The 15,532-nt window shown below is 44.6% G+C and overlaps 1 protein-coding gene across 2 annotated transcripts in view; it reads left to right on the top strand.

Moving 5' to 3' along the window:
* The first annotated feature begins 1,248 nt into the window (after positions 1–1,248).
* Positions 1,249–15,532, top strand: part of ZSWIM6 (zinc finger SWIM-type containing 6) — a 118,596-nt gene continuing 104,312 nt past the window's right edge. The window contains exon 1 of one of the 2 annotated variants that reach the window (XM_082075251.1): positions 1,249–1,783. In XM_082075251.1, coding sequence (XP_081931377.1) covers positions 1,273–1,783 — 511 coding nt within the window. In that variant the 5' untranslated portion in view covers positions 1,249–1,272. The remainder of the gene's footprint in view (positions 1,784–15,532) is intronic. The other variant, XM_082075250.1, reaches the window with a different exon arrangement.

Below are 15,532 nucleotides of genomic sequence, written 5' to 3'. Positions count from 1 at the left end.
CTCTGATTATTTCATAATATTTTACATTCACAGCGTAGTTGTAATTAGGGTCAGAACTCCCTGCTAGAAGCAGAGGTAGCGTCTGGTATTTGTTGGGTATTTACCCAGGGCTGTGCAGGAGCTCGACATCCTCAGCTTGACACTGTCGTTCATTTTCTCTTTTTTATTTTCACGAAGGCCGTTTAACTTGAGGAGTCGGTACGGCCCTGTAATGGTATGCTTTCTATATGAATTCAGAAAAATAAAAATAATCCTCTCCCGCAACCGCACCGCTCGCTAAACATTAACCGGGACAGATGGCCAAAGCCTGCATTTTCGCCGACACCAAGGCAAGCACAACGCGCTAATTGCGTCCAATTGACTCACCGCGGGTCTGTGACGCCGAGCCCCTTCCCCTCGGGCGGCCGGAGCGGTTCCCGACCGGAGCATCTGCGGAGCGAACCGGCCGCCGGGACCTCGCACGGGGCTGCGAACCCGCCCGCCGCGCGCGCGCGCCACCCGCGGGGCCTGCACGCGCCGGGCCACCCGCGGCCCCGGCTACCGTAATGCCACTAATAGAGGGGGGGAAGAAGAAGAAATAAAATTGGGGCGCGCCTCGCTGAGGTACCTCAAGGGCTTGCTGCGTGGGGGCACTCACTCCGTCTCCTGCTCCAGAGGAGATTGTCCCCTTTCAGCACCCCTCTGAGGCAGGAGTCTGGGCCTTTTTCCCCGTGTGGGCCCTTCTTACCTGCCCGCCGAAACTCCTCCTTCTTTCCGGTTCCGCCGTTACCGTATTTTCGGGCTGTGAGGCGCGGCTCGCCCCGCCCGCCGGCTTTCCCAGCAGAGGTGACCGGCTTGAGGCCGCGGCGGCCCCGCCCCCGCATTCCAGTCCCTATATGGAGGCAGAGAGGGACGCCGCCGGCCACGCCCTCTTTTCCCACCACGCGCGAGAGGCGCGCCCGGGTTTGCGCGCGTGACATCAGAGGTGGGGGGGGCAGGCGCGCGCCAGCCAGCCAGCCAGCCAGCCAGCCAGCCCGCCCGCCCCTCCCCCCTCCACCCGCCCCCCCGCCGGCGTGCGGAACGAGCCTTCCTCGGGCCTTTCTATTTACGTTCGTGGCGCTGATTTGCATAGAGCGCCGCCCCCGCCGTTGGCCCCGCGTCCGACACCGCCCCCCGCCGCCATATTAGGGTAGAGGGGGCGTGTCCCGCGGGGGCTCGCGGCCGTCCGTTGCCTTCCTGGAGCCGTTTATAGGGTACAGCCACTTCCGCTGTCTGCTTAGAAGCGGCGCGATCATGGCGGAGCGCGGTCAGTTCCCTCCCGCCGCCAAGCGCCTCTGCTGCAGACCCGGCTATGGCTCGGGGTGCAGGCCGGGCCAGCGGGCGGGCGGCGCCGGACCCGGCAGCGGGGCGCTCTGCGCCGGACCCTCCTCCGTAGCTGCCGCTGCCGCTCTGGGGCTGCTGCCACTCGGCAAGACTCAGAGCCCCGAGTCCCTGCTGGACATCGCGGCTCGGAAGGTGGCGGAGAAGTGGCCCTTCCAGCGGGTGGAGGAACGGTTCGAGCGGATTCCGGAGCCGGTGCAGCGCAGGATCGTCTACTGGTCCTTCCCCCGCAGCGAGAGGGAGATCTGCATGTACTCCTCCTTCAACACCGGCGCAGAGGACCCCACCGCCGCCCCCGGGGGGGCCGCCACGGCGCCCGGCGGGGCCGCGGACGCCGCCGCTGCCGCCGACGAGAACCGCCTGCCCTTCCGCAGGGGCATCGCTCTGCTCGACGGCGGCTGCGTCGATAACGTCCTACAAGTCGGTGAGTCACCGGCCGGGGCCGCGCTCCGAAGCCGGGCCGCCGCCACCGGGGCAGGGCGCCGCAGGCCTCCCCCGCCGCGGGGCTCCCCCTGCGTGTCACACGCCTGCCATCCGGGGAGCCGCCTCCCGCCGGCCCTCCCTCCGCGGCTCCGGCAGCCGGAGCCTCCCCCGGCAGCTCCTGTGGGGGTCCGGCAGCGCGGGCGGGGGAGCTGCCCTCTACGGCCCGGCCCGTACGAGCCTTTCGCTCCTTAGCTGTAATGCGGCCGGCAACTTCTTCCGCCGGTCTCCTCCCCTTCGCAGCAGGGACACGGAGTAACTCCCTCGCTCCGTGACACGGCCGCGACCCCCGCCGCCGGGCGGGCCGCCCCCCGCCTGTCCCTTTAACTCCCCCCCGCCGGCACCGCGCCGTGCCCGCTCCCGGTAATTCAGTCCGTGTAATCCCGTTTGGCTCTGCCCCCTCCCAGCGCCCACCCCCGGTAATCCGGGTCATCGCCTTACCCTGAGCCACAATAGCGAGGAGATGCCGCCCCCCCATCCCGGGGGGACCGCCGGTGGAAATGAATCAGCAGAAGGGCGGCCGGCGGGGGAAGGAGCGGGGGCGGGCTGGGGGGGGGAGCGGGCGGGATGCGCCGCCGTCCAAAATAAAGACATAAAAGCGGTGCGAGACCCCGGCAGCGGGTGTGCGGGGCGCGGGGGGGGAGGATGGGAGGATCTGTGAACAAAGGCATTTCTAGGGCAGCGACGGCGAGCCGGAGGGAGGGGGTGCGATCCGCCCCGCCTGGGGGGTATGGCGGGGGTTTGCTTTGGGATGAGCCGCTTCGTGATAGGGCGGGGGGGAGCGGTGCGGTGCGCTTCCTCCTCCTGGAACAATACCCCCCCCCTCCTCTTCCTCCCCCCCAGCCCCGCCGCCTGCCGCTGCTCTTCACCCGCTGCGGGCGCCCCTGGTTAACTCCTCCCTGCCTGCGTTTAAAGGGCTGCAGAGGTGGGTACCCCCCTACTTTTGGGGGGCCTGTTTGCCCGGGAGAGGCTCCCCTGTGAATGGGGGGGAGATTCTCCCTGTCAGACAGCCCTCCTTGCCGGTGGGTGATGCTCTTTGTGCGACCCGGCCACTTTGTTCTCGTTTTCGTGTTTGTGTCTTTTATTTTTTTTCCCCCCTGTTTTCTGTCGCTTCCCCTTCTCCTCCCCTGAAAAGGGGAAGCCAGACAAAAGAGGCTGCTGCTTGCCTTTTGTTAGCGGCGGCGGCTCGGGGTTGGGGGAGACGCCGGAATCTTCCCCACTCCCCCAAACCCTTCAAAAACACTGGGCCCTGCCCGCTGTGGGTTTGACTTGGGCAGCTTGCAAACGTGCCATCAGTTTTTTTCCCTGGAGGGAAGCCGTGTCCCTGCTCCTAGGCTCAGTGCCCTGCCCTTCTGCCTAGGGGCAGTTCAATCTTTTTTTTGTCCTTTTTTTTTTTTTTTTTTTTTTAAAATATAATTAACTCTCTAAGTTTCATTTTCTGGCTTTCTCTTTCCAAAGGTCTGAGGGAGATCTGGGGTTCCTCAGGACTGGCAAAACCAGAAGTAGGGCTTTTTTAGTTTGGTTGGCAGTGTTAAGATTTTTTTTTTTTTTTTTTGCTTGCACTTGATTCTGCTTGCAAGCAATGAGGAATGACAGGAGTGCACATAGGGAGGGTTTCTTGGCTGATTACATTTAAGCCAGGAATTCACTGTGAAAATAAAGCCAAGGGATGATAAATAAAAGATGCAATCTTCTCTAGGAGACAGACACCCAGCGTGGGCTTTGCTTCACTTGCTTTCAGCAGTGGAATAGGCCTCAGTGAGTAGTTGTGAAAGAAAAAAAGTAACTTTTTGTATGGCTTCAAAAGGGGGAGGGTGGGCACTCAGTAATGTTGGCAAGGGTCAATGTGAAGAAAGAAATTATGCATAAATACAACTGAAGTGTTGACTGCTGCTTCTGGAGCTCTTAAATGCATTCCAAACAAATGCTATACCTACTGCTGAAAATACATTTTTGTTTGTGGCTTTTTTTTTTTTCTCCAACCTTATGTGAGCCTCCTTTGGAAGGCTGTACAAAAATAGTAGTGGAAACTGGTGATATGAAACATGTCAGTTGTTCTGACAGAGGCTTCTGGCTTGTCTGGCAAGGGTGTTGTGGAGCACTTGGTTAAGCCGGGTCCTGCTGTAGGAAAGTTCTTGTGTAATTTGGGTAGGTAGCTGTGTCATTAGGGCTGGCTCTTGCTGTTTAGATATTCCTTGTGAAGCAGAAAGGTGCAACTGTTAAAGCCAATTCAACTGGAGTGAGTTATATTGGGTGGAGAATGAAATTGGTTCCATATAGTATGACTGAATATGTAGCATTGAGGAAAACTTAATGTTGAGTGTATGTAAGTGCGTGTTTAGTGGCCATATAAATGTGGACTTATGTTCTTTGCTGTATGAGTAATGGAAACTCTGTAAATGTTTACTATTGTACTATGGAAAAGTGCAGTTATTGGACAAAGTACATTTTATTACATATCAGTTCCTACAGCCTTACTTGTAACAGTAAGTATTACTATAAACAGGGAATGCAGAATTTGATTTCTGAGGGAGACACATATTTCAGTTCAGTGGTAGTTAAATGGAACCACTTGCTTCTGGATTTTGCTTTTTTTTTTCAGTCTGGCTGTGAATAAGCACTCAGACAACTTTGTCATTGTAACTCATTTCAAGCAGGAGAATTTCAAAAACCTTGTGTCTGTGCTCTGCTAAAAATCCTCATGACATCCTGCTTTGTAGAACCTCAGCTTCATCTCATGAGTGTAACGAAAAGAGAATTCTAAATAAAAGGAAGGTGACACATTCGTGATATACACTAAAAATGTTCATAATAATCAAACAGTAAAGTTTCTGCTAGCCTATTTTGAAATGGAATTATATTATCCCAGCATAATAATTAGCATCACTTAATTTTGAAATATTTTTCACCAGAGAAGTTTGCTTCAGAATTCGATTTGCATCTAAATTATTGGTGTTTTTGTAGTTTTTTGATATATTTCAGTTGAATGAGAAGGATTTTCTTTTCAGCCTATTTAAAAAAAAATACAGAATGTGGTCTCCTAAAGCAAACCTTTTTTAACTGTGTAAAACAGAGCTTTTCTACCATAGATGCTTTTCCTTTATTTCAAACCAACTATTTTTAGTAAAAATTACATTCTAAACATGAAAACACTTTCTGAGTAAATACAACAATCTGGAAGGAAAATTAGAAATTGACTGTGTTTCTTTTGGCCAAATTTGTGAAGATGCCAGGAGCCAGCAGACAGATTTAGATGGTGAAGTGACTGTCTGGTTTCTGAGGTTAGTCCTGAATTAGTATACAGTACTGTATTTTCGTCACAGCTCTGGCTGTCAAGGTTAGAAAGAGGTGTGATCCCTCAATAGCACAGCTGACCTGAAGAAAGCCCTTAATGCAGCTATTCTAGGAGAATTTAAAAACCCCTTGCCTCTGCTGGTGTAGCTCTTCTTGCTTGGGGAAAGATGGAGGCTGTCTTCGCTGTAATATTACAAAGCTTGGCTTTCCTACTGTATCTTTGTCCATGCTCTAAGTACTTGAAATGGTGGTGGTTTTTTTTTCGATATGTTATATAAGTACTCCTAGACTATCCTTGTCTGTCTGTAATTTGAGGTTGGTTTGTCTTTGTTGTGTAGACCCTGCTTGCTCATACAGGACTTCCTTTAAGGTGTTACAGTCCTTTCCAGGGCAACATAAGGGTTTGTAATCACAGTAGTTGTGCCTCTTAGGTATGAATGGCAAGGGAGTGAGTTGGAGGGAAGAAACTCCTAGGGAAGGAAAATAATGTAAAGAATTAATTGACTGGCACTTACCACAGGTCTAGAATTTAATATTAATATTGTGAGCTAGAAAACTGCCTTGTCTGTGCAAGAGGGCTCAGCTGAACAGCATCATCAGTGTGGAGTCACAGACTTGTTTTTCTGAAGCCTCTCCATGATATGTGATCAGAGGGATGTAACCAAAATACTTTTCTCAAATGTGACATAATAGTTGGAGCTCCCTAGGTGTTTCTTTCATTGATTCTTAAATGAAGTTAAAGACTTTTTTTTTTCCAACTTTTCTTCTAATGAGCAATATTTATCTTCTGACTCAGAGGTACTTTAATCATCTATTGTTACCGCTGATTATTCCTTTTTATTTATTTATTTATTTATTTATTTATTTTAAATATGACCTAAAAGCTGGTGATTGCTTTCAAAACCAGGAAGAGCTATTTTTTTCACCAGGAAGAAGAAACAGCTTTACAAGACTGTTGGTAACTGCTGAATGTAATTCTGGTGGAATATGTGTTGTACTCAGCAAATTTCAGACCTTTTTAGTAGACAGTTATTCTAGTTATTATTTTTTTTTGTTCTTTCTAGCCATCTTTAGTTGAAATAATGTGAAATTGTGGAGCAAGTAAAACAAATACAGTTTCTTCCAAGGTTTAGTTGTTTTAGTGCCAACAGTATAATGTGAGACACCTTTCTGTTGATAATATCACACCAAGTATTTTATTAGCAAAACTGGCACAAACATTTTTGTGCTGCAAGTTGGAATGTGTCTTTTAGCAGATACGATGATCTTCATTGTTGCATGTGACATACAGCAAATTGTTGATGAAACCTGTAGGACACATGTATTTAGTAAGAAAATGTTTATTTGAAGCAAGTAATACTAAATTGTGTGACAGAATGAGGGCTGTCGTTTTTGGAGATGCACACACAGTGTTTTGCATTAGCATCTTGGTATCCTGTGATACCAATTTGTCCTGGTACATGCAGTGACCTTTTTCCAAGGGGAAAAGGTTGTGTTAAATTCTGTCTGTTTGAGGAGGATAAGTTTATCTGCTGACATACTGAAGCAGCAAGCGTGGTTTCTTCCACAGTCAGCCTGATGTTGGGTTTTGGTTAGGAATGTGTGACTAAAACAAGTTATGCAGAATTTGTTAATAAGATAATGTGGGTAAACAAACGATGTCTGACTTTTTGCTGGACTTTTTTTGACTTAGTTCCAAGATTGCTGAAAATATCTTCATTGATTCCAGGTTCAGTTTGCTTGAAGAAATAATATTTCCAAGTTTCACAACAGAAACAAGTAAACTTGTTTTTAAATATTTTTTCCCGGAAGGCAAAATGTGTGAATGTATTCCAATTGCCTTGTTAGATTTGGAATGCAATGCATTAATTAGGGAATGCAGAAGCTATTTTGATTGTGTGTGCATGTGTGCTCAGATGTACTATCCTTGACCTTGAATAATTTCATTGGAAACCCCCCAAAAAAAAAGAGAAAAGGAAGAAAAACTTTCCTTCAGGACCACATCACTAAATGTGGAAAATTTTGTAAACTGGCTCATACCTTTTTTCAGTCTTTCTAAAAACATCTAATCTGGATTTCAAGAGAAAGTCAACATTCTAGAGTGATTTCAAGATATGAAAATGGAAGTCCATACTATTGATGTAATTATGAGTAATGGGATAAAGATAAATGTAATAGGACAATGTCAATACTGCCCTATGTTTTATTTTTTAAGGATAAAATGAATATAAATCAGTTCTCATTACAGTTTTAAAAACAATGAATCTTCCTTTATAGAAGAGTTTTATATTGGGTTGACCTAACAAAATTTTTCATTGTCTGTTTTAGGTCAGTTTTCATATTTCATTTTTCCCTTAATTTCAAGGCTTTCCTCGCTTCCAAGAGAACAGTTTTCATTTTCAAAGCTTGCTTTCTGTTTTAGAAAGTGATTCAATCTCTGTATCTGATCAGATGTTTTGGTATGTAGCAATTCTTGAATTTGAGCCAGTTGTCATGCCAGCAGTTGATGCCTGTTTTCTCTCTCTCTGCCTGTACTTTAACTTTCAGAGATGAACAATTAATTAAAAGCAAAATCTGTGTGTGAGGATAGGCTGGAACTATTTAGGAGTCAGCACAAGACAAACTAGTTTCCTTAAAAATCAATTGCTAGTTGCTGTATTTTGCCTTATCATTTGCTTTTTTAAATGAACCTGCTAAAATTGAACCCTTGCATAAGACTCTGGTAAAGTTCTAATTAAAAAATACAACCTACTAGAGTGAAAAGAAGTATATTATCACATGCAGCACTCTTTACTGGTGAAGGATAAAATATATTAGATGTCATGCTCTAAGATATTCCTGCATGGCTTCAATTTTAGTGTTACCTGCTATCTAGGCAATCTAGTTGTTGTGTCAAGACAAATTGTGTAGTTTTGTAGCTGTGTAGCAAAATATGAATACAAAACTATGGTAGTATAGCAATGCAGCTGACATCCCTTAGCTTGCTTTCTTTGCAGCTGGTTTTCTTTGGGGATTAGATGGGAGAATTTACTGCATCTTTAAAAACAAACAAACAAAACAACAAAAATGACATTATTTTAACTGACAAAAACTATCCTAATTTATGAATATGCTGTCTGTGACAGGAACTAATTTGAAATTTTAAAAAGCTTTCATGTGCAACAAGGGTACAGGTTCAATGTGAATTCTGATTGCCTGGAATGCAGTCAGCCTGACAGCATGTGAATACTTGAGTACTGTCCAACAACCTTACTTGTTCTGGGAGATCTGTCTCCTTGAACTTCCAGTTTCTCCTCTCAGTTTACTATCTAAGGCTACCTATGTAAAATGCTTCTCTCAGCTGGAGTTGTGTGCAGCTTTTGATACGGCTTCATAACATTCTGTGACCTGGATCACCAGCGATGTCGGCTGGTACTGTGTGCTGGTTTGCATCCTTCTAGCTACAAGCCAATTACCATGATTTATGTGATGCCCTTACGGTGCGTTGCCCTGCTGTCCTCTGACAAAGCAGCAATGTGCATCCAGTGTTTGTTGCCGCTGCCTTTGTATTGAAGGATAGGATATCTAGAAAACTTGTAAGTCACTGTCTTAAAATGTTATTTTCTGACATCATTTTGCAAATGTGCAAACAGACCAGAGGAGTGTAGCCTTCTAATAGTAACCACAGTATAGAGAATTCCCTTGTGGTTAAATCAGAACTGATAAAAGGCCTGCTGTAGGAGCTGAGCAGTTGCGCAAAATACTTTTGTTCTGTTTTGACACAATTCAGTATAGGCTGAAGTGTCTCCTACTGTGTGCTTTTTACTAACACTTATTAAGCCCTCCTGAAGAATGAAAAACAAATCGTGAAAGGGGACTCTTTAACAGCGTTTAAAGTGTATTTTAAGGTAATTGTGATGTGCACTGTCACCTACTTCAAAAAGGAAAGCTTAATTTTTTTCATTATTTTTTACTCTAACTCTATCCTCCTTGCTGCAAGTGAGTGCATTTGACAGTCTTGAAATATCTGGAAACATATGCTTTGGGAATGCATGGGCAATGGCTGAGAAAGTCTGACATTAATTGGTAGGATGCAGTAAAACCTATCAGTAAGTTTAAATCTACACCAGTACAGCTAGCTGATCAGATACATTGGAAGATCATTTAATGAATTAATGTGCTAAAAATTCAGGTGACTTACATTTTGTCCTGCTGTATTTAACAATCTGCCTGTTTACATAAGCCATCTTTCATTGTTAATTGGTGTCAGACCTTCAATATGTTGTGGGATTGTTGGAAAAATAAGTGAGCGAAAAATGGCATAATAGGAAGAAATTTCATGGAAGTAGGTGTTAATATGTATCTTTATTGTGCCTTTTTTGACAAAAGTTAGTTGTATTCAAATGATCATTTTAAAGGCTGGGAAAATCAAATGTTGCATAGCTGTATGACTTCTAAGAAATGAGATACTCTGTTGTATGCATGCCAAGTTTAACTGCTAACTGGTTACTGACAGCCAGTAGTAATGCAGATACAGTGCAGGGAGTGTGCAGCTGACTGCAATGTTTAATTTATATTGACTAATGAAATAAAGAACATTAGAACATTGAGGCACTTACAATTGGATAGACTGTTTTATAAAGTGTGGGACAAATTTACAATCTGTAGTAGAGGATCAAGTTTGCATGTATTCTAATTATTTTTGCATTTTTAAACTTGTGCTAGAAGAAAAGTTTTGTGTTGAAGACTTTTAGCAGCACTGCTTCTCTTGGATTTGTTTCCTTATGCTTAAAGTTTGACTCTTTCTTAATTTATACTAGTGGCCTGCCTTCTCTCTGCATAGCAGTGTTCTAATGCACAAGGCATAGTGGCAGCACAAACTCTCTTTGGCACATCAGCTCCTAGCTTACCCTTGTCAAGAGCAGCTGGTGAGCTTTGTTATCAGTATTTATTTCTACATTCAGCTTTGGTTTTGTCTGGCTTAAAGGTTATAGAGCACCATTCCATATTAAGTGATTCATGATAGGATTCATTGTACATTTATGGAAAGTATAAATGAATACAGGTAGTGTGGTCTTCAGGGTTTCATATGCTTTATGGTTTTGCTACTCATCTGCAGCTTTTCCTATGAAAGTACAGCAGATAAAATGTCTATATTAAGAATTTGTTAACCAGTTTGTCTCTGGGTAATCTTCCTGGAATCTTCTGGAAAACGTAAGCAAATCAGCAAAGTTGAGCAGAGAACCTTACAGTAAGCTATTGATTACCTGCACAGCAGTTGCCTCAATGAAGTACTTATTCTGCTTCTCCTGTGTGTTGGAATACAATGCTCTGCTTTAGAAGGGTAAAAAGTAGTCTTAGTAAAGTATGTGTTTGCATATATACAAAGCTTGCTTCAGTGACCATGTCAAGCATGGCTTGTGCTTCTTCAAGACAATACTTCTGTGTTTGTTGATATTAGGTTCAAGAACAGGAAGAAATCGATAGTCCAAGTGAATTGTTTAATGCATTAGCTAAAGGAAGGAAACCTTGAACACTTTTATTCAGAAATACTGTGTTACGAGCAATGACAACTGGGACAACTGGCTGTGCTGCTGCTGCTGTTGTACATGTGAAATGAGTCTCAGTTGCTCCATTGATTTAGGTTGTAAACTGAAACCTTGCAAACTGACTACAATTAGTGTCTTGGGGATAAAATATCAAGTCCATTATATTCCATATCTGTGTCTGGATTCAGTGTAGCTTTATTGCACAGAGGCATGGAACTTCAATTTTGCTGCTTCTAGAGCAGGAGGATGAGGATGACATAGAATGTGTACCCGTTTTTTAGCTTTTGTTGCAAGCCATGGTACATGAGAGAGACATCCCATGGCTTTCCTGGTCAAATCTAAATGCATTAATTGAGGTGCCTTCAGCTAAATGTGCTACCAATGCATGAATTGTAGGCAGTGACTAGGAACTGGACTTGATGTAACAGATACTGTGGCAGTCTCATGGGATAAGGAAGCTGAGAATAACTTGATTAGCGCTACTTAGAAGTTTTAGAAGCAGCATAGCATGTAGTTTTACTGGCAGTTTTCAGTGAGCAAAGTACATTGTCGTGTATCCTGGCAGTAATTTACAGGCTTGATTTCTAGGTAGTTATGTAGATGATAAATATAAGTGGCTGTTTGGTAGCAGTGGAGAAGTGTTTAGGAGTAAACAAGAGTTTGTCTCATTGAATAAGATGTACTTGAAGAGAAGAGAGGTAGTAAAATGCTGAATTGACCTTTATAGATGAGAGACTAGGAAGAGATGTAGGGAAGTGGTGATACCTGAGATAAGGCAAAAGTCAAAGACCTCAGCAGATCCCTGAAGAGGTATATTTAAGGAGGATATAGTCCAAATGACTGTTTCCTTTATATGGTCTACTTTAAAGGGCTATTAGTGAAGGCATAGAAGCTGTTGATTCTTTCCTACAAAATGAAACAAAGCTTTCAAAATGGAAAGCAGGTTGGCAAACTAACTTAGCCTTCCTCCAGTTTTTAAAACTGTGAAATATGTTTAAGTTATGAAGTGGGTTTTCTCTCAACTCTTTCTCCAACCTTACATCCCAGTTTCCATTTTATAAGTAAGATGTATCTTATGCACAAAGGAAACTGCTTTTCAGAAAGTGTTGACTTTGTTTGAAGGATCTGTGTTGGACTGTACTTTATCAGAAGCAGAAGCTATTTCTATTGAGTCATGCTGGAGGCTCCACCATTACAGTGGTAAAACAAACCCACTTCATTTCTGTACAGCTGTTTGAAACAGATTTATTCATAGAGTTAAATATGCATTGATAAGATCACAGAATATGACTGAATTTATTTTACTATAAGCCATGGTAAAGTTATGGTTTAATTCTCCTCAATAGACAATAAATGGCTTAATTTGAAAGCAATGTTTATGGCAAAATGAGGAGACATGTTTTCTTATCCTGTTTTTCCCACAGTAGTGAATATTTATGGTATCCAGACTTGTGAACAACAGTTTTTCTTTTTTTTTTTTTTTTTCCCCAGGGCTGTATATTGTGCTGACCTAGGAATAAGGATGGGGGGTGCAGTGAGGAAAGAGAGGAATTTGCTGAAGAGTAATGCACAGCTTTATTAGGCACTTCTTTAGACAAAGGTAGGAAGTAGGGAGGTGGAAGCGGAAGAGAACTGTCTGAATTGCTACAGTGGTGATCAGGACGATTGGAGGAGTTTTTTCTGTGGGTTAGTGGCCATGTGGAAAACAAACCTGATGTTGGTAGGGTTAAAAGATAAAGAGTGGAAATGTAGAACAAATGTGAGCATTGTAATCTCAGTAGCTAAGAGATCCAAAGTTTTGCTGGTTTAAAAGGAAGAACTTGTATACGTACAGGGGGACAAGGAAGGGTGCTGATGTGGTCAGAAAACTGAATACTCCCAGTATGAAGAGCAAGCTTGAAAGGAACGAGATGGCACTAAGATCAAAGCTACTACTTCCTGATTACGCAAAGTGTGAAACGATAGCTAGTGCAATGTTAGACTGGATGAATGGAAAGAGATGTGAATCATGGGCATGCACTTCAGTGAATCCTGCCTGTTATGAGGTCCATCTTCCCCTCCCTCCTTGAATAACAAAAGGAAGTTGAGAAGTAGAGATAAAGTGTTGAGAAACATCTACTGAAAGGAGGAAGCCAAGGAGGATGACTGTGCAATGATACACTAGGCTGTGATTTTAGGAAGGAAAAGGAGAACCACAAAAGCCAATAAAGGTCAAGTGTTCTGGGAGAGGAATCATCAACTTATAGAAGCACTGAAACGTTAAGGAGTGCTGAAACGCATCCAGAAGAGATCTCCAATGGCAGAACCACATTCCAGGCAAGGGCCTTGGCATACTCAATGACTTGGCTGTGGGAGCAAGAAGATGGTGATGTGGGACAGGTGATGTTGTGATATAACATAAGCACCTCAGGCAAAAATTAATGGGTGAAAGAGGTAAGGGAGTCAGCAGCAGAATGCAGTTTGTATATTAGCCTAGCACATGTGTAGTTTGACTAGTAGGCATGGTGGGGTTATCTGTAGCTGTGTTTTGGACCAGGCAGCCTGGGAGGGACAGTTCAGCCTTGGTGAGGAAGTGAATGTCCTGAGCCTGGAGGTGGAGGAGTGTGGTGTGAGCAAGTAAGACAGAAAATCATAGCAGATCCACCCATATTGCAGCTGATGCTGGTTTGAAGTGCCAGAAGTAGAGTGGGAAGGGTATGTTTGTAGGGTAGGCTGGAGGCAGGACTGCTGCAGAGGTAGCCTGCAGTTTAATCTTCCATCAGTAGCTGGTTACAAGTAGTGTAATTCGCCAGCAGCATGTTCTGCACAGGCTGGAGGGACCTTTGGGCTCATGTCCTGCAGAGCTTGGTGCCCTCACACCCTGCTTTGGTAACAAGCAGCTCCTTTTCCACAGGCCTTTGTGGGGCCTTTAGTCAGTTTGGTTTTCTGCAGGACTGAATGTGTTTGGGAGCAGGGAGCTGTTGTGAGGTTTGTTAGCAACGTGTGCTGTAGGTCCCTAATAGCAATGCCCAGTGTGGTGGTTACAGCTCGCTAGCCCTGACAGCAGTACAGGGCATCCATTAGCTTGAGCTTTGCCTGTCAGCTCTTCAGAGGCTCTTGTACTGGCCTACAAAATCCAGCTTGTGTCATAAAGGTGGCGTGCTGATCAAAAGCCGAGACCGGTAGTCTATGGTCCTTGTAAATACAGGTTTAAAGCTAAAATAACAGCTTGATATCTATTTAAGGCAGGTAACCTTAAGCTGCCTGACAAAGGCCATAAACTTTACTCTGAGAGAAGCTGAAACTGTATTTTCAGTTACAATTTAGCAGTGTTATCACTCTTGCCACTCCCTTTTTCTAGGGAGTGGGCACATTCCTGATTGACCAAACCTGCTGTCCTGCAGAAAGCTGCTGGTGCAGCAGCACTGCATGGTTGTGAGTGCAGGAGTCCTTCTCCAAAAGCCCATTCCAGCAGAATTGCTCTCTCTTGTCACTTAGTGAACTCCTCCATATGAAACAAGCCTATGAGAAGAAATGTTTTCCATTGTGAAACGCTCTAGTCATGAATATGGTAAATGAAATAACTGACTCATTTGCTGTGTTGTGACTCATTTACTACTCTGTGCCTCATTGTGTAACTCTTAAAACACAAAATGCACATTGCTGTGCTTATAGCTTGTATTTTGGAAAGGTTTTTTGTTTGTCATTTGAAAACTTGACCCACTGTGGAGACCACTGTAACTTCCACCCTGAAGTTACATGGTTGCTTTAGGCTGGCTTAAATGCTGACTGCTGTCAAAGGGACACTGCAGTTCTCCTCAAGGTTGCAGCTTGTGCCAGAGCTTGTAGAGCTGCATGGTGAGCCAGAGGACTGGCCTGATTTATGGATTCAGATCTCACTGGGTGAGTTTTACCTGGTTTATTGGCCAAGAAAATGCTACTGTTGATTGAAGGGAGATGAGATTGCAAGAGGAGGCCCCTGAGAAGGGCAGGGCTTTTCTCTCTGTCATTCATGCGTAGACTGGCTTAAAATGATCATGAAGCCCTGACTGATGCCTGGGGAAAGGAGATGGCTGCTGTGCTTGGAATTGGCCTGTTTGTTCCAGAGACAGCAGCATGGGCCTTTCCTCAGACTAGGTTGTGTGTTGGGCCTGTGTGAGTGAGTGGTCTTTCACATCTCTCCATCCACTGTATTTTTCTGTGTTACAAAACCTTGGCCAAGTGACAAGTACTCCTCCCACACTCAACCAGTGGTTAAAAGAAGGACAAATATTTACTTCAAAAGTACAAGAAAGGGGAAATACCTAACTATTTACTCCAGTTGTACATGTTTACTTCTCTCTATATCTGCACAGCTATCACAAAAGGTGCTTTTTGCCTTCAAAGTTCATATCATTCCTCTTCTTCTGAGATGGTGCTGAGCTTCAGCATACCTATTCATAAGGCAGATATTGAAGGCAATTTTTCTGCTTATTATATTTGGTGACCAAATAAGGTGTTCTGTGTTTTTCATTCATTGTGTTGACTTCCATTGCTAATGTAAGCACTCACAGCTTTTTCTCTAGTTAGGCCTCCTGAATGAGCAAAGCTAAGAATGAGCTGAAGTCTCCTCTTTGCTTCTTGAACTTTGATATGTTGCCACTCAGCGGTCTCACTGGAGGCTGCAGGGTCATGGTGGTGTAGCAGAGACTTCAGTTGTTTTGCATGGTCTTTATTACTGGTAGTAATGCCTGAGAAAGAAATGGTGGAGCATGACTTGGAGATCTCAGTCTGAGTTTGTAGGGCTGGCACATAGCAGGGGGAAGAACCCCTGTTGCTTGTAAACTGAGTACTTTGATATGGACTGCACTGAGAGTCTGCAATAGTTTTGTGGAGTTCCATTGTCATTACTG

This window comes from Streptopelia decaocto, assembly GCF_964273445.1.
Source record: "Streptopelia decaocto genome assembly, chromosome: Z".
In the NCBI taxonomy this organism is placed as follows: domain Eukaryota; kingdom Metazoa; phylum Chordata; class Aves; order Columbiformes; family Columbidae; genus Streptopelia; species Streptopelia decaocto.
Note: the sequence above shows the minus strand (reverse complement) of the source record. Positions and strands in the feature narration are given on the sequence as shown.